Here is a 19062-nt window from a genome sequence, read left to right on the forward strand (position 1 = left end):
CCTATAATAGCATGCTTTTGAAATTGATGATGTTTTTTGTCTTCCTAATTCCCTTAAGTTTGTGGAGGGCATGTGAGCCAATTTTATTTTTATACTTAGCAGATCATATTTAAGAAGGAAGATCTGCTCAGACACACCCAAATATTAACTGAATCACTTACTGTTTTGGATTATTCACATGAATGGGCCTTCTTCATAGTGCAGATGTTTGAGAGGTGACTCCATTTCATGTTTACAATCTCCCTTGAGTGAGAGCAACAGCAACAGGGTTGTCCTTAGCACTGAGGTGCATTTTTGGAGGAAAAAGAAGTAGTTTAGTCATTGATGAACAATTCTAATTCCATCTAACTACTCCTGGGCCTATGTTGCTCTCTGGGACCTGTACTTCAACTTAAATCTCAACTTACCACCCAGAAAGTGAGTAAAAAAGATGTCAGGTAGGTAAGGTATATATCTCACGTATCCACTTGGCCAAGTTTGCAGATATTTTCATTGTATTTTCAAAATGAATATTTGAGATTACTAAGACTTATACCAATTTTTATTAGATTAAAAATATTTTATGCATCTATAATGTAAAACATTTTAGAAAATACTGTTTTTCTTATATCATTTCAAGAACTAAAATTATATTTTGTGCTGTTTGTTTCTAACACATAGAGTCTTACTGCAATGTTAGTTTTTGTTTTTGTTTTCGAAAGTAAGGTAGTTCATTCTGTGTATCAGAGGGAGAGACAGCACAACAATATAGCCATTGTAACATCGTTAGAAGCTCATTGTAACTTTATTATTATTATTATAATGAAAGTTGCTTATCCCTTAGATTTCATTTGAAACCCTCAATATAATTTTTTTTGCCAAAAATATGCTGCTCAGTAGTGAGTCTTGAATATTCCATTGATTTAAAGATTTTAGTAAGATTCCTTGTTAATATATTGTCAGTTGATGCTTTATATTTTATTTTTTTATAGGAGAGACGATAATAAAGACATTGATTCAGAGAAAGAAGCTGCCATGGAAGCTGAAATTAAAGCTGCCCGAGAAAGGGCCATTGTCCCTCTGGAGGCCCGAATGAAGCAGTTCAAGGACATGCTGCTAGAGAGAGGGGTCAGAAAACAATCTTTGGGGGAGATATTTCTGTTTTGTATAAGTAATATAAATATGTCTTGCTAAAAGGTCAAATCTAAGGTTAGTGCTCATGTTGTGGGGGGGGGATAAGGGAAGCCTATCAAATTACTGTACTCAAAGGGCCTTTTTCTTGGCTCATCATATCATGTTTAACTAAATGCCATTTTACTATCCTTTTAAATACAAATAACATTTAATATGTATTGGGTCATTACATTTTGGTGAGTAATATAAGATGCGTATTAACAGAGTATTAACATTACAGAGTGGCGGACTACGTGGGATAGGTAAGGTATAAGTGACTCTTTAATATTTTCACAATGGCTTTTGGTTAAAGGAGAACTGATACTTACTGATATTATTAATAAAGTTTAATTGAGAGAGGGTTTCAACCTTTTGGTTATATTCACAGATTCATTTGAGTAAGTATAATTGTTGAATTTAAAATCACAACATTGTTCAAAAGATTGGAGCAAGCATGGAAAATCAAAATGCAAATCTTCAAGGCTTTTTCTGATGTACTGATTTTTAAAATGTCACACAGTAGTGGTTATTTTAATGAGTAATTAAGTGTGTGTTATTTCTATATAATATAGAAATGTTCAGAGCCAATTAGTGTGGAAATTTGCTCTTGCTAGCCTCCCACTGCTTGTCATTTATTAGTGATGGAAACTTCAGTATGGTTTTTATTATGTCTCCTTTTTAAGCAGATGTCCTGTAGATTTCAAGGAAAATTATATGACCTTTATGTTTTTAGAGCCAACTTAATTATGAAGCAATACATTTTTATCTTAAAGGTGTCTGCTTTTTCAACATGGGAGAAGGAGTTGCACAAGATAGTTTTTGATCCTCGGTACTTACTTCTCAATCCTAAAGAGAGAAAACAGGTAAAAGGAAAATAACATTTAAGAAATGTATCTCCCTTTGCAGCATAATTTTACAACATAAAGAATAAACTAGCATCCTCCTCTCCCCTAACACAGTACTTTAAAAACATAGTCTTAAACCTTAGAACATAGTGATCATCTGTGTGGACTTTTCTACCTCAGAAATATTTGGATAGTTTTGCCTTTATTGTGGCTGTTGCTACTGCTTCATGAGCATTTTGTCTTTATGCCTTGTACACACTGAGGTTATATTTAAGAAGTTTTCAAAATTCATTTCAAATGTGCTTTTTAATTTACTTTTTCTTTGGCAAATGATGGCAAATTGAGAGTAGAAAAAAATGTCAAAATAGAGATGAGTAGAAAGGAAAAAGAAACACATACAATCCTACCCAACTGATGGGATCATGACTGAATACTGGTGTTATAACCTTCATGACTATTAGTGCCAATATATGTGTGTGAATGTGTGTGTGTTGTATATAGACAATATTCAAAGGCATGTTTACGTTTCATGTGCACATTCTACATCAAAGTGGCAGCTGTTAAAATGTCTTTTCATTATACGCTTAAAGAATTGATGGACACTTGAGGGTCTCTGCTGAACTAGAGTTAACACCAATTAGAGTTGCCTGGTTATTGAGTTGCCATTGATTCCCATGATGACTCAGTGATACATATCCTCTCACAGTGATTGCTTCTTCCTCTAAAGCATTGCACACTTCTAACTTAAATAGCTTCTGAATTACCTGGACCACCCTGACACTGATCTCTGTAGAACGGTGAGTATGTTGATCCACTTGCTATAGGGCTTTTGGGCTACAAGATTTCATTTGGTAGTCTGTCCTATTATATATTGATAATTTAACGGTTGGAATAATTCTCTACACTGCTTGTGCCATTATGCATGTAGGTGTCATCACAAACTTTTTATGAAGAGAGGACATTTATAGTGTGCCAGACCTGTATTTTAGTAGGTGTAATAGAAAAGCATGACTTCCCAGATACATTTGCATCTGCATTTCAAACGCAGTAGGGCTTTTTTGTGTTTGTTGTTATTTGTTTTAAACTGTGTAATGGTCTCATTCTCACCTGGGGTGATGGCCCTATCAAAAAGTATAAATCAGCCTTGATTCTTTACTTCTCTCCACTGTACATTTCAAGTCTGTCAGCAAAATCTACCTCCAAAAGCTTGTAAATACAACTTTTTATTCAGCATTTCCCCCACTGTCACTGTATTTCAAGCACCGTGACCATTTCTTGGTATGAAGAAGTCTGTAGCCTCTGACTGATCTCTGCTTCTTCCATTCTTGCTTTTTTTTTCTTTTTTTAAAGTTTTATTTATTTATTCATGAGAGACACCGAGAGGCAGAGACATAGGCAGAGGGAGAAACAGGCTCCCTGCAGGAAACCTAATGCAGGACTCAATCCCAGGACCCTGGGACCATGCCCTGAGCCAAAGGCAGATGCTCAACCACTGAGCGACCCAAGCCCCCCCATTTTTGCTTTTTCTGTTGTCAAGTTCTTTTTTTTTTTTTTTAAAGATATTATTTATTTATTCATGAGAGACAGAGAGAGAAGCAGAGACCTAGGCAGAGTGAGAAGCAGGCTCCACGCAAGGAGCCCGATGTGGGATTCAAACCCGGGAATCTGGGATCACGCTCTGAGCCCCTCAGGCATCCCTGTTGTCAAGTTCTTTTTCCACACAGCAGCCCGGGTGGCTCAGCGATTTAGCGCCGTCTCGAGCCCAGGGCCTGATCCTGGAGACCTGGAATCGAGTCCCATGTCAGGCTCCCTGCATAGAGCCTGTTTCTCCCTCTGCCTGTGTCTCTGCCTCTCTCTCTCTTTCTCTCTCTCTCTGTGTGTGTCTCTCATGAATACATAAAATCTTAAAAAAAAAAATAAAGTTTAAGTGACAGATGAAGGCATTGTTACTATTCCCTTGCTTAAAAAATATGCGGTGCTTCCCATTTCATGTAGGATAAAATTGAAATTATCATGACTTAAGAGATTCTACTTAAACTCTTAACTGCATACTACTTGAAGTTCTTTTCCTAGATTCATTCATCCCAGCCACCCTTCTTTTGTTATGCCTTGAACCAGTTAGGCACAATCTGGTATTTGTTTTTCCTGTCTGGAATGTTCTTCCCCCAGGTGTTTGCATGTGCTCCATCTTTTTATTCAGGTGTTTGTGCGAGTGCTTTCTGATCAGTGTATCTCTTTGCCTTCTTGCTTTTATAGCACTCATAGCTCTGAATGTCTAAAATTATCTTCTGTCATCTCCTAAAAATATAAATATAATATAAATTCTGAGGGCTAGAACTTTGTTTTGTTCAGTGTAATGCTTGGAATGATGCTTAACCTAAAATCTCTGGAGGTTTATTTTAAATTTTTTGTGACTTATTCTTCATGCCACTGAGTGTTAACAGTTTCTTACTGAGTTAAATTACAAGTACCTATTGAGAACTAAAATTCTTTCCCAATTTAGGAGGCATTTTTGTAAGCTGATGGTATTATCTCCTGTTAAGAGAAATTCTTAGAAAGAGGAAAAATAACAAGCATTATTCTATTTAAATAAAAACTATACCTTTTAAAGGTTCTCATGCTGGTTGAGTAGAATTCTTAGAACTAGAGTGTAAGAAATGTAAAGAGAAGCTAACATTTGGCATTAATCCCTGTACTTTTTCAGTACTTAGTTTTATTATTTGTGTAAGAGGAGAAACCAATCAAGGAGAAACCAATTAAATACTAGGATACGTATTTGCACTTTGTAACTTCATTACAGAAATGTTTGTTTTGATTTTAAAAAATCTTAACAGTTTAATTGAAACTGTCTTATAATCTAAAAGTACATCTCTTTCACTTTTGTCCTTTTCTAGTTATCTATAGATTTATGTGTATTTTACATCATTATAAAATAAGTATTTTATATAATTATAACCATAAATTTTAACTTTAGATTTTTCTTATATAATTTTTTTTAATTGGACTTCTTGACCGTTAAGGTGTCTTCCAACTCTTTTTTTGTTGTTGTTGAAGATTTTATTTATTCATGAGAGACATAGGCAGAGGGAGAAGCAGGCTCCATGCAGGGAGCCCGACGTGGGACTCGATCCCAGGTCTCCAGGATCACACCCTGGGCTGAAGGTGGCGCTAAACTGCTGAGCCACCCAGGCTGCCCTCTTGTTTTTGATAAAAGATCACTTAAAGAGTCAGAAATATTTTTGTTGATTTGTTTTTTGTTTTGATAAGTTTTAAAGTGAATAACAGGGTGGTCCGGGTGGCTCAGTGGTTTAGCACCGCCTTCGGCCCTAGAGACCCAGGATTGAGTCCCACATCGGGCTCCCTGCATGGAGCCTGCTTCTCCCTCTGCCTGTGTCTCTGCCTTTCTCTCTCTCTGTATCTTTCATGAATAAATAAAATCTTAAAAAAATAAAAATAAAAAATAAAGTGAATAACATTTTTCAACAGAATCAGACCATTCCCATATAGGATTTTTGCCTCTGATGTAGACTAGTTATGCTAATGCTTTGAAATAAATTGTTACCTTATTTCAAAATAAACATTTTAAGTAGTATGTGTTATTGAGAGCTTTTTATGATTGATAGTGTTACAATATGGTATAACATTACCAGGATAGTTACTGTTATCTGGCTGTCTTGGCCACTGTTCACTGAGTCAGTATCAAATTAAATTGAAGTGAGAATCAAATAATAGAGACCTGTTGAGAAGGAGAAACTATTCCTCTACGCATTAAATACTTGGACATCGATTGTGTAGGTATTTTTACACATTAGTTCTCTGACAATAGCTGGCTGACCAGCCATTAAATTGAGTTCTAACACTATCGACATGGAGTTAGAATCAGATCCTACAGATTAAGGGCTTAGTCCCACAAGACCTGCCTTCTCTTCAAATGCCAATAACAAGTAATAGGTTCCCAGATTCTGCACCGTTTTGTTCAGTTTGGCTACAAATCAGAGATTCCCATGGTACCCTCCTAAGGTTTAATAATTTGCTCTCATGGCTCACAGAACTCTGGGAAACATTTATATTTACTGGTTTATAATAAAAGATATGATAAAGGTTACAATTGAACAGCAGATGATGTACATAGGGTGAGTGAGGTCTGGAAGGGTCCTGGATGCTGGAGCTTCTGTCTCTGTGAAGTTGGCAGTATACCATTCTCTTGGCACATAGATGTGTTCACCAAGCCAGTAGCTCTCTGAATCCATTTGGTTACAGTTTTTATGGAGGCAGCTTGATGTTGGCATGATCTATAAATCACTGATCATTTGTGATTGGACTCAGTCACTAGCCTTTGAAAGTTCCAATTCTCTAATGATATGGTTGGTTCCACTGGTAACTGCCGTCCTGTGGTTATGTAGAAGATTCCCAAAAATCACTTCACTGACACTAACTTAAGTATAGTTGAAAGGGCCTTGTTATGACTAACAACATTGTTCTTTTCACCTTTCTCTATTTCAGAACTATAGGACAAAAGCCAGGTACAATAGTAGATGCCCCTATTGCTCTTATCACTTAGGAAATTATAAAGGTTTTAGGATCTCTGGCCAGAAACCAGGATGAAGACCAAATATATATATTTTATTATTATTTTTTAAATTCCACTTAGCATACAGTGTAATGTTAGTTTCTGGTACACAGTGTGGTGATTCAGCACTTCATACAATACCTCATCCTAACAAGTGCCCCTGACCCCTTATCTCCATCATCTGTTTTCACCCATCCTGCCACTTATCTCCCCTCTGGTAACCATCAGTGTGTTCCCTATAGTTAAGAGTCTATTTCTTGGTTGTCTCTCTCTTCTCTTTACTGATTTGTTTTCTTAAATCCCACATATGAGTAAAATTATTTGGGATCTGTCTTTCTCTGACTTGACTTTGCTTAGTGTAATACTCTTTAGCTCCATTTATGTTGTTACAAATGACAATTTTTGTTCTTTATCAGATATATTTTTTTCTTAATATTACATTCATACTTTTCAAAAACTTGTATTTTGAAGAAAAATAAACATACAGAAAAGTCTAAAAATCATAAGTTTCAAAATTGCCCATACTATGTAATGACCTAGATTAAGACATGGAAACAGTTATGCAAGACAGCTAAGTCTTAAAGGTCTGTACAGCAATAGTGCCTGTAACAAGCAGAACTGCATTGAATGCTCAAAATTTTGCTAAGACAGTAGATCTTTTATTAAATGTTCTTAATATCCCATACAAAATAAGAATAAGGGCTGAGGAATGTTTTGGAGGTGATAGATATGTTTTTGGCATAGACTGTGGTGATGGTTTCTCAAATGTATATCTTCAAACTTAATCAACTTGTATACATTAAATATGTATAGCTTTTTGTATGTCAGTCATACCTCAATAAAGTGGTGTAAAAAAAGAAAAATGGAATATTACCAACATCTAGAAGCTGCTTTGGTTTAGACAGTATAGCCTTTTAGAATGGATGATTTTGATTATGTCTGTAAAAGTCAACTAGGAAGTCTTTGAAAATTTGCTGACTTTCATGGTGTTTATTACAACATTTGTTCACAAGTTGATGATGTAAGAAAATACTTAAAATAGAGAACGTAATAAAGCTGAAGTGTATTGGGAAGCATGACACATAATTGGGAGAAATTTGGAAGCACAACAGAACTCCCAAGTTTCTTTGAGAAGTTAATCTTAGCTAGTGATTTCTGACCTTGATGTGGGATATTATTCCATAGGAAGGGATGGTGAAGTTTTCTTGAGCCTCTGAAGAGAAAGTTAACATAGATTCTCTTGGGTTTTATTTGTAATTTACTACCTTAACAAATAAGAAAGTATATTCCAAGGGGGCACCAGGGTGGCCCATGTGGCTCGGGTCGTGACCTCGAGGTGTGAAGTTGTGCACCATGCAATTGGGCTCAGTGGGAAGTTGGCTTCTCCTCTCTCTCTCCCCCTCCCCTGTGTACCCTCTCTCACTCTCTAAAATGGAGAAATCTTAAAAAAAAAAAACAAAAACAAAAAAGTATGTACCAAGAAAGGAGAGAGAAATTGAAAAGAGCCCTCTTTTCCAATTCCATCAGCATGCAAATTGTAGTGCTATATTTAGAGGGTACTGAAAATGACCTACATGCCTATCAGGAGACCAATGAGATAATGGTAGATATTTCCATACACCTATTAAAGACTAGTAGAGTTATATGGTCTGACCTGGAAAGAAGTATTAAGTGTTTAAAAGAAAACATTTTTTGTTTGACTTTTTCTGAAGATGTGCATGCACACATTTAAAAAGTCAAATAGTTCCATAAGATATGCTAGGAAAAATATTAGAGGGCTGTCCCAGTTGTATCTTTCTGAAGACAGTTCTTCCAGAGCCTTCTGACTTGCTTCATTCTGGACTGGTTGCCCTCAACACCTGATGTACAGCTGTTACCTTTGGGGATGACCACTCTTTACCACCATCCTGGGATTTCCCTAATCTTTTTTTTGGAGGGGGAGGGGTGGTTCATCTGTTTCCTCCATCATAAGTCTTTTCTTTCTTGGTTTACTCCCTTTTGATGCATTCTTTCCCTGTAATAGCTTCTTGGGAGAACATGCATGGGAAGTAAACTTCTGAGGCCTTGCATGTTTGAAAATACCTTTATTGTATACCCTTAATTTGGAATTGTTTGGGTAAGATATTTGAAATTGGAAGTCTTTTTCAGGATTTTGAGTATGTTACTCTTTTTCTGGTTTTCGGTGTTGTTTTGGAAGCTGTTACTTGTTCCTTCGTTTATGGATATATTTATTTTTCCTTTTGTAGGCTTTTAGGATCTTCTCTTAGTGTACAGAGTTCTGAAATCTCACTATGATTGTGTGTCTTCGTGGAAGGGGCCCAGTTTGCTGGAAGGGCCCTTGGTGGCCCTTCCAATATGTGAACTTGCATCTCTCAGTTCTGGGAGATTCTCTTGTATTGTTTTTTTTTTTTATTTGTTTCCACCTATTTACTTTTTCTTTCTGGGACAGAAATTTTGCCCTTGTGGGCTTTTCCTTACACTCTCTTTCTCTTGTTTTCTACTACTCTTTTAAAAAACAAAAACATTTTGGGTGACTTTCTCATCTTTACAGCCTAATCCTTTAATTTGATTTTTCATTTCTTCTGTCATTCTTTAATTTCTAGGGTTTCTGTTTTCTTTTCCCTGTTTTATGGTTCCAATATCTTAGTTTTATGAGATTGTTGAGGGTTTGTTTTAAAAAATTTCATTTTCTCCTGTGTGTCTGCGCCTCTCTCTCTCTCTCTCTCTATGTCTATCATAAATAAAGAAATAAATCTTTTAAAAAAGGAGGGGGGATCCCTGGGTGGCTCAGCAGTTTGGCGCCTGCCTTTGGCCCAGGGCGCGATCCTGGAGTCCCAGGATCGAGTCCCACTTTGGGTTCCCGGCGTGGAGCCTGCTTCTCCCTCCTCCTGTGTCTCTGCCTGCCTCAGTCTCTCTCTCTCTCTCTCTCTCTCTCTATCATAAATAAATAAATAAATCTTTTTAAAAAATAAAATAAAAAATAAAAAATTTCATTTACCTGCACAGTTTCTGTTTTTTATTTTGGTTTCTATTTTTTATGTTGGAGAGTTTCCTTAGATAGTCTTTACAGAGACCCTGGCTGCTCATGATTAGGAATGAAGCACTAAAATGCTCTTTGGGCTCTCTGAGTGTCTGAAATGGGGTCCTATGACTTGGCTTAGTATAAAGTATAAAGCATGGATTCTCAATCGGGGCAGTTTTACCCCAGGATACATTTTAGGTTGTCGAGACTGAGGGGGTGTTATTGGCATCTGGTGGCCAAAGATGCTGTTAAACATCATCTGGCCCATGTGTCCTAAGTGTTGAGGTTGAAAAACCCTGCTGTAGAGTGATATTAGCCGGTGTGTTGAGGATCTCTTGGTGCAGGTTAGTTTTTTAGGCTGGTCAGATTTTTTAAAAGAGCCTTTATAGTGTTCTGATGAGGCACAGTCCTTACGGCTTTTGTTTTGGGAGAACTCTGTCTTACTCTTTGGTATGTAACTGATTAACTTGCTGTTTTCTCAGTCTTGTCTGCCTCATTTCTAATTTATGTTTCCCCCTAGGCCACAGATACTGTTTTACCTTTCAGAGCAAGGATCAGCAAAACTTTAACATAAAGAGTCAGATAAGAAATATTTTAGCTTCAGGGGCCACAATAGTGTAATCCTGCAGCTCCAGTGCAGGAGGACCCATAAATAGATGTAAAGGATGTAAACATGACTAAATAAAGATTTACTTATGGATCCTGAATTTTGGATTTCATCTGATGGTCATTTGTCATGAAATGTCATGAAATTTTCTAGTATTTTTTTTCCTAACCATTTAAAAATGTTAAAACTTTTTTGGGCTGTGCAAAAATAGGCAGCAGGTCAGATTTGGCCAGCAGATTGTGAATTGCCAACCCTTGTTCTAGAGAATAATCACTTACTTGCCACCTACTGTGGCAGTGCCCTCCAGTAGGTGAAGTTGGCAAGGGAGATCTACTGATTGACTGATTAAGATCAGTCTGTCTTTACCCTCACTTCTCTGGATATCTGGTGCTGTCACTTGTGGAGCTTTTTGAGGATTCTCTAATTAAAATAAAAAAAAAAGAAGATTGGTATCTTTGTTTTCTTGATTGCTGAGTTACTCAGGTCCACTTTCTCACATCTGCCAAGTCCTTTCCTACTTATACATGTTCTTTTTACCTTTAAGAGTTGCTTTTTCTCTTTTTCCCATTGGCCTGTTCTTGATGGTTTGTAACTTAAAATGTTCTATTGGCATTTTATTGGCATTTGAAGAAAACAGGAAACAGTCATGGCATGCATGTTCAGTTTATTGTCTTGTCTATATACATTGTTAAGTGGGGAAAATATTACAGGATATATGTAAAGCATTACATTTTGGTGAAAATAATTATGTCCTAAAGAGAAGCGCAGAAATAAATTTAAACTATCTGTTCCAGGTTTTTTCCTAGAAGAGATTTGGAAGGATTCTAATTTCTTTCACATATTTTATATTGCCTGAAATTCAATTTGAAATCAGGGAAAATGTATTCAATTTGAAATTAGGGAAAATGAAAATTAAAGATGCTTTTAAGTTTCTTCTAGAAATCTAAACAGAGGGTTTGTGAGACTTGCTACAGATAACTTATACATAAATGAAATATGTGTAGTTGGCGCATTTATCTATTATAGTTCGGACAGATATTTATTTAGTATTATAGATTCCATAGTTTGGTAATTAAATGATTTATATGAAAGACTAACTTGTCAAATTGGTTTATTTTTGTGATAGGTATTTGATCAGTATGTAAAGACAAGGGCAGAGGAAGAACGCAGGGAAAAGAAAAACAAAATAATGCAAGCCAAGGAAGATTTCAAAAAAATGATGGAAGAAGCAAAATTTAATCCAAGGTATATGATTCATTACTTAACATTTCAAAATATCTATGTGCTTTCTCCTAAGTTCAGTTAAGAAAATGTGTATCTTTTAGATAATTGGATTATTTGATTATTGGTTGCTGTATTTCCAATCTTGATTCTTAATATATTTCCTTTAGAGGAATCTCTTGTGCCCTTTGAGAGGCATTGGTTTTTGAGAAGGCTACCTTTGTTTTAAAAGCTTCCCTATGGGAGTAAATTTCCTTCTCTAGAAACTGGCAAATGATTTAAAAAAGAAAAATCTGCTTTTTAAAGTCTGACACATAATAGATTGTAGAATAGGAACATTATTTTGAGTGAATTGAAGTGGTAAAGGACCTCTGCTTTTGTCTGACATTTTCAGTTGATTGTTAATGGGTATTGAATCTGTATAGTGTATAATGGGCTGAAGAAGATAAGACATTTTAAACTTACGTGGCTAACATCGTAACACAATAATGGCATCATTTAGTGGATATTATATGTGCATTTAAAAGTATATGTACATCTCATACTTACTTTTCAGGTAAGGAAAGTAAGACTAAATTAGGTAACTTGCCCACATGAATCTGGGGTTTCAGTTAGATTCCATTGTTAACATTGAATAGTCTAGGCAAGGGAGAATTACTTTCTTATTTATGGCTTAGTTTTGGCAGTGGTGTTAGACTGCTATGAACAATTTGTAACATGGAGAATCTCCAACAAAACTGTAGGGTAGAATTATGGAGCATCTGGTTAAGTGGTACTTTTTGTAAAAATCCATTTTGTTTAAACAGTTACTTTTGTCATTGGAGATAGAGAAAGTGATGCAGTTTGAGAAAGTGTATTTGGTATTACGATTTTATATTTAAAAGATGAAGAGAAACCTATGACATTAATACACATTTCAGACAAAGTTAACAGAGTATTTGTGTTTCTGAAGAATGCAATATTTGTAAGGACGTAATCGAGTTTTAGGCTCTCTAAGGGTTCTTAGGTCTTAATGTTTGGTTAATCAGAAGAGTGAGTTCTTGGGTCAGATACTTGGGAGTGGGTTATTAAAGACATTTTGGGAGGCAGTTGAGGAAATTTGAGCATAGTTTATTATTACATGATATTAAAGAATTCATAATATTTTTGGGTACTGTGGTTGTGGAGGGAAAAGGATTTACTCTGAGGGAGATACATGGCTGAAATATTTATAGATTAAAGTCTCATGATGTCTGCAACTTGTTTTCAAGTGATTCAGCAAAATACATCTATTTATTAAAAGCATTATGGATCTGGCAATAACTGAAATTGAAGAGATGTCCATTTTGTGGATTTGACAGATTAAGTTTGCTGTGTCAAGTATCCTGCTAGTGTTCTTTTGGAGCTGATAGAATTGTTGGAGTGATCTGTATTTTGCGGGTTACTTCAAAAAATAAAGCCATGAGGTACATAACTGGAAGTCTCGCACCAGGAACATTGTGCTGTATTGCTATATTAATATATTTAATAGTAGCCTAGAGATTAGGACCAATTTTAGTGAGTGGCAGAAAATGAGGAGGAAAAACTTAAAATGGACAAAATAGTGTGCATTAACTTAAGTTCACTTTGAAATGGAAGAAAACCACTGTCACTAAGCTTTTTAGTAGAGTTTGTAAAGTCCTGGAGCTTATTCTAAGGAAAAGAATGCTTGGGGAGAATTACCTTAATGCCCATTTCTACATCTTTTTTCTATTTTTGATGGAAAGGTTAAGGCATTCTTTGTAGGGTCAATTCCTGGTCTCCTGCTTCTATTATCCACCTTCAACTCTCCTTGAGAGAAGAAAAAAATCTCCTCTTACCAAAGCAGTGCTTTTTGGAGTTAAGAGATAAGTCATATAAAAATCTATCTGAATTTAATGCTAAAACTTCATCTTAGTCTTTTCTGTGAAAAATCATAATTATTTACCTATTGTATTACAAGTTATAGAAATACCTATAAAATAATTAAATTCTCACTTTTGTAAGTTGATTTTGCATTTTAAAAAGTTTATTCTTTAATCATAGTAGTAATTGCTCTTCTCTCTTAAGATTATAATGCAAGGTGCTTAATTTACCATAAAAAGAAAACATTTGGGGATCCCTGGGTTGCTCAGCGGTTTGGCACCTGCCTTTGGCCCAGGACGCGATCCTAGAGTCCCGGGATCATTGGGCTCCCGGCATAGAGCCTGTTTCTCCCTCTGCCTGTGTCTCTGCCACCCCCCCCCCCCCCCCCCCCCCGGCTATCATGAATAAATAAATAAATAAATCTTAAAAAAAAAAAAAGAAAAAGAAAACATTTGATGCACTACATATGATCCCCTTTCTGGGACATCTGTTTTTTATCTAAAAATTTTATTAAAGGTACATACCCATTATTCAAACCAACTGCAATATTTCATTAATGAAATTAGGTATTGTAACATGTAAAAGATTGTTAGAATCAGGATTTGGTTGCCAAAGTGTAAAAATAGCAAACACTAGCTGTGAATGATACTTCTAGTTTTCAGTTGCTGTTTTAATTTAAATTCTAAACTTTGAAGTTAACCAGTTTTTTCTTTATAGTGAAAGTTGTAACATAATCTTTATTTTAACACCAGAGAAGATGTGTTTTATAATTGCATTGAAATAGTTAAATAGTTCTTAAAAGGAGAAAGTTAAATTTATTTTTCCCCTCTAAAAAGATGTTAAATGTGGGAGTATTTATTATAAAAGCAAATTATTATTATGCTTCAGATATTGAATTCAGATATTAAACTTCAGATATTGAAGTATATCCAAACATGAAAGCTATATTTAAAGCCTTTTATTTGTGAAGAAAATTTTTATGCTGAGCCTCATTAGCCCTCATAGGCCTCATCTTTTTATATAGCCTGCTATATTATTACTAATCTTTCACTAAACATACCTTAATTGTGCTTTTTGGATCTCTGCATGTTGATGTTTTCATCCAAACCAGGGAAAGTTTTGATGAGCATTTTTTCTGCTCTGATTCATTTTTTTCCCTTTTAGAAGTCTAATTACACCTATTTAAAGTGTTTGGTATTTTCTCACATGTTCCTGAGACTATCTCCGCCCCCCCAATTTTTTTCCTGCGTATTCTTTTGGTTAGGTAACTGGTACTGATCTAACTTGGAGTCACTGCCTCTTTATTCACTGTCTGCTCTTTTGTTAAGCCCATTCAGTGAATTTTTCCTTTCGGTTAACTTTAGGTTCTTTTTTTTTCTGTTTTCAATATCTGAAACTTTTTTTAAAAATTTTTTTTTTTTTTTTTAATTTATTTATTTATGATAGTCACAGAGAGAGAGAGAGAGGCAGAGACACAGGCAGAGGGAGAAGCAGGCTCCATGCACCGGGAGCCCGATGTGGGATTCGATCCCGGGTTTCCAGGATCGTGCCCTGGGCCAAAGGCAGGCGCCAAACCGCTGCGCCACCCAGGGATCCCCTAAAAATTTTTTTAATATTTATTTATGATAATCACAGAGAGAGAGAGAGAGAGAGAGAGGCAGAGACATAGGCAGAGGGAGAAGCAGGCTCCATGCACCGGGAGCCCGATGTGGGATTCGATCCCCGGTCTCCAGGATCGCGCGCTGGGCCAAAGGCAGGCGCCAAACTGCTGCGCCACCCAGGGTTCCCCTGAAACTTTTTTTCATTCATTAAGACTTTGTTTTTAGTTCTTTGAACCCATTTTTCTTTAATCCTTTCAGTATAATTATAATAGATTATAATATATTAGATTATAAAACATTTATCTCTGCCTAGAACAACATCTGGGCGTTTGGGGGTTAGTTTCTGTGGATTTAAAGAATTTTTTGGTGTAGATTATGCATTCTTTGTATGTTGAATGTTTTCTTATTGAATGTTGGAAATTCTGGCTATTTTCTTCACAGGCAGTTCATTTTATTACAGGCTGACCTTAATTTAGCTTTGATTTAAGGTTTTGTCAGTGCATATCTTGGAAGGTGAAAGGTTTTTCAGTGGTCCAGCTCTGTCTCCCTGGTGCACCTTTTGTGGACTTTATTGTTCTAATGTTGTTCTTTTTCTGTACTTCTCAGTTTCTATGTAGTCTTTGCCTGCTTTGGGACAGTTCAGCCTTGGTGGTCTACTTACTCATGGGGAATTGTTTTGTGGTATAATTATGGGGTAATCTCTTCCAATAGCTTCTTCCTCTGCTATTTTAGCACCCAGACTCTGATCCTTACTGCTTATGGCTATTGAGACCACTATATCCTTGGAGTATAACTTCTTGGGAAATTGTCCCATGGCAAAGGGCAGTTGGGACACTCCTTAGTCTTAGAACTCTTACCTGTTGTCCACTGTTTTAAAATCAGTTGCTTCATAAATTTTGTCTTGTCTTATGATTGTTTCTGGAAGAAGAGCTAATTCAATAAAGTTACTCCTCCATGGCTGGAAGCAAGATTCAGCCTTCTTAAGTCTCTGGAAGCACATACATTTTTTTGGCTCTTTGATGTGTTATCCCCCAGTATCATGCTGATAGCTTGCAAATTGCTAACCACATTTTCACCCTTTAGCCATCTTTTACTCCTTTCTGTAGCTCATTGTTCACTATTTAGGTAGATAAGGGACTCCATGATTCTTTGGCACATACTCTTGCTGGCAAAATGGTCTTCTGCTATACCTTTCTACAAGCAGAAATAGCTCTACCAAAGTTAGCACACTTGCCATTTTGTTACAGAGCTACTTTTAGTGAATTTGCAGCCAAGCATGCTAAAGATTCAAGATTCAAAGCCATCGAAAAGATGAAAGATCGAGAAGCCTTATTTAATGAATTTGTGGCAGCTGCAAGGAAGAAAGAGAAAGAAGATTCGAAGACCAGAGGTGAGAAGGTAAGATGGTTTTAGTTCCAGCGGTGTGATTGACAGGAGTGTGAATAGAAAGGGACTGATGTGGGGGGCTGTGTTGCTAATCTCATTCACGAGCATAAATTACAGGACCCACAGTTACTGTTTAGCTTTATAAGTTAACTTTTACGATTGTTTATATGTATGAATTGTCACTTCACTTCCATGATATTTATTTTAATAACTTGGCTAAACTACACAGATTTGCTTTACATTTTATTTTACATTTACAATTTATTAATACTGAGATGCCCAGTAAACCCAGAACTGTTAGATCTGTCTACTCACTGGTGCCTGTTAAGATTTCAAGATTCTTAATAAGTGGTAACCTTTAAATTTCAAAAAGCTTTTTTATCTTTTTTGCCTTCTAAAAGATAGCATTTTAGTGAGTTTCTAATCTTTTAGTAAACATATCTTACATATAAATTATTGCTTATCAGAAATAAAGGTCAGCTATTAAAGATTAATGAATTCCAAATGTCATTTGATAGCACTATCATTAGTGGAGAGGAGCCCACCACTGGAGAAGCAGACTGGTGGAGATGGCACCAGTGGTGCGTGAACCATCAAAACATAATAGCCACTCTCCTTAGTGTCCCTGTGTGCTTTGTGAATGGAGAAAAAGGAACTCTGAAGCCTAATCATTTTTGGCATTTAAAATGACCTGTTATTCCAGAAAGTTAAAACATCACAAATTCTATTAAGAAATGTTGTTAGGGGAGTAAAGCACTCTTACTAGGAAGAAGCCTCTTTCACTGTAAATAGCAAATGTTGGGTGAAGTAACTTTTGTCAGAAATACCTGAAATTTCTTGATTTTATAATATATTGGGCCTCAGTGTAGATCCTTCCAGAATTATTTCACTATTAACTTTTTTCCCCCCAATGATTATGCTTCTCAGGAAATGTGCGTAATTGAGTGTTGAATTAGAATCATGTCAATGAATTGTTTGCTACTTTTGACTTTTAGTAATAGCCTATTTGATTAAAGAAAATCAAGTAATGATACTCTATGTGATTGCTTTTATACAAATTGAATTTTTCTGTTTGCATTTGTAACTAATGTTCTTTTTCTAAACACTTCTTAGTAACTATTTTGTGTTCTGTTTTATAACAAGTGGATAGACTTTACAGTTTTGTACTGTGCTGCTTGTCAATCACTTCAGTCTGACAGCTGTCAATCATTGATACCAAAGTATTATGGGATTCCCTAGTGAGGAAAGAATTGGTATCTCTGTGTGGTGACTTAGCCTCTCGCAGTTCCGGTACTTTACATTTTTTTAGTCTTTTTCCTTATGAAATGGTGAGAGTTGTGCCCAGAATATGTTAATTGAAATGAAATAAATAGACATTAAATAAACCTAATATATTCAGCTTTATTTTCTTTTGATTGTAAAATTCTCTAAATTGCAGGTTTTGTTTTGTATCATTACTAAATTTTTTAAAAAGAGGCAGGAAATTACTAAAGTGAAACTTTCTCAGTCAGTTGAAAGAATGCAAAATTACTAACTAGACTGTGGAAACAAATCTTCAGGGGTTTAAATATAGTATATTTTATATTTACATTCTGAAAAGTAGCTGGTTAATGAAGTTTTACCACTTTCTTCATGACTTTTATTGTGCTCATTTTTAGGAAGTTTATTGTCTACTGGTTTTTAAAAATCACATTTTAACTATGTGTAATTGAATAGTAGGATTAGTGCTTAGTAGCATTGGATTTTTTTTCTTTATTCTTGTGATTCTCTAGCTGTTTCTTGTAGCATTGAGATAATGCAATTAATAGCTGAATAGTAAAGGTTTAAAGGTAATTATTTGCTGAGTCAAAAACCTATGAAGGACATTGACTTTTGATGAAGTCGCCTTTTTTTTTCTTTCAGAAGACATGTTTCATATAGCTTTTACTGATAATTTTCCATTTTATAAAAAATGCCCCTAAAACTAAGCATTTTTTTTAAAATGCTTATTTTTACTAAACTGTTTAGTTTGCCAAAATATCTGCTTTTAAGTGTTTATTATAATTTTTAGTTATTATAACCAAATTTTATAAAATTACAGTTCAAATAATATGCTTTTTGGAATAACACATTTGAAGTTGCATATAAATAGAGTTAATCCTCATGAAGTTGGCATTTTTCTCTCGACCCTCCCTTAAATTTCATCTTGAACAAGTTAAGCATTTTTGTTACAGTTACAGGCTATGGAGACTACATTTCCTTATTAAACTGAACAACATAGATGGTAAGGTATTTCCATTTGGAGAGAGAAGAAAATAGGGAATATAGGGCCTCAGATTGCTGCTAGTGGTATTTACTTTTTGTTTTTTTTAAATTACATTTACAATTGTTAAATAATTCCCATATAGGTAGCAGTTTTGGTAAACCACATAATAAGCCTGTCATGATAGTATCCACAGTGGAAGGAAGATTAACTTTATTTAAAGTTCACTTTGTTTATATATCACACATTTTTAAAACCTATGTGTTAATCCTTTATAGGTTTTGTGTCTAATATGTGAAAATTGTCTTTAAGTCAATATAAATTCCTACGGCTTGGAAGGATTCCTATTTGATACAGCTTGCATGCTTTATTTAACATGAATTTTGTCAACTTTGCTTTGTAGTTATATGCATCTAGGAATTGGGTGTTCATCATGTCAGATACAAAGCAGACAAGATGAACAGGAAAAGTGTTACATCACTATATCAAGTAGTTTCTTTTTTCATTGTCTGGAAATACTGGCTTTATGAGTATTTCTTACTATTGCACACAA

General features: G+C 35.3%; 1 protein-coding gene across 7 annotated transcripts in view; it reads left to right on the forward strand.

The window, feature by feature from the left end:
* TCERG1 (transcription elongation regulator 1) overlaps positions 1 to 19062 on the forward strand; it is a 64258-nt gene that overhangs the window by 36311 nt on the left and 8885 nt on the right. For all 7 annotated transcript variants that reach the window (XR_003137045.3, XM_025448112.3, XM_049102414.1 and 4 more), the window contains 4 exons: positions 972 to 1107; positions 1926 to 2015; positions 11323 to 11441; positions 16129 to 16279. Coding sequence is in view for 6 of the 7 variants with exons in the window: in XM_025448112.3 (XP_025303897.1) it covers positions 972 to 1107; positions 1926 to 2015; positions 11323 to 11441; positions 16129 to 16279 (496 nt within the window). In the remaining variant the exon portion in view is untranslated. The remainder of the gene's footprint in view (positions 1 to 971; positions 1108 to 1925; positions 2016 to 11322; positions 11442 to 16128; positions 16280 to 19062) is intronic.

Source organism: Canis lupus, chromosome 2 (assembly GCF_003254725.2).
Source record: "Canis lupus dingo isolate Sandy chromosome 2, ASM325472v2, whole genome shotgun sequence".
NCBI classification, from domain to species: Eukaryota; Metazoa; Chordata; class Mammalia; order Carnivora; family Canidae; genus Canis; species Canis lupus.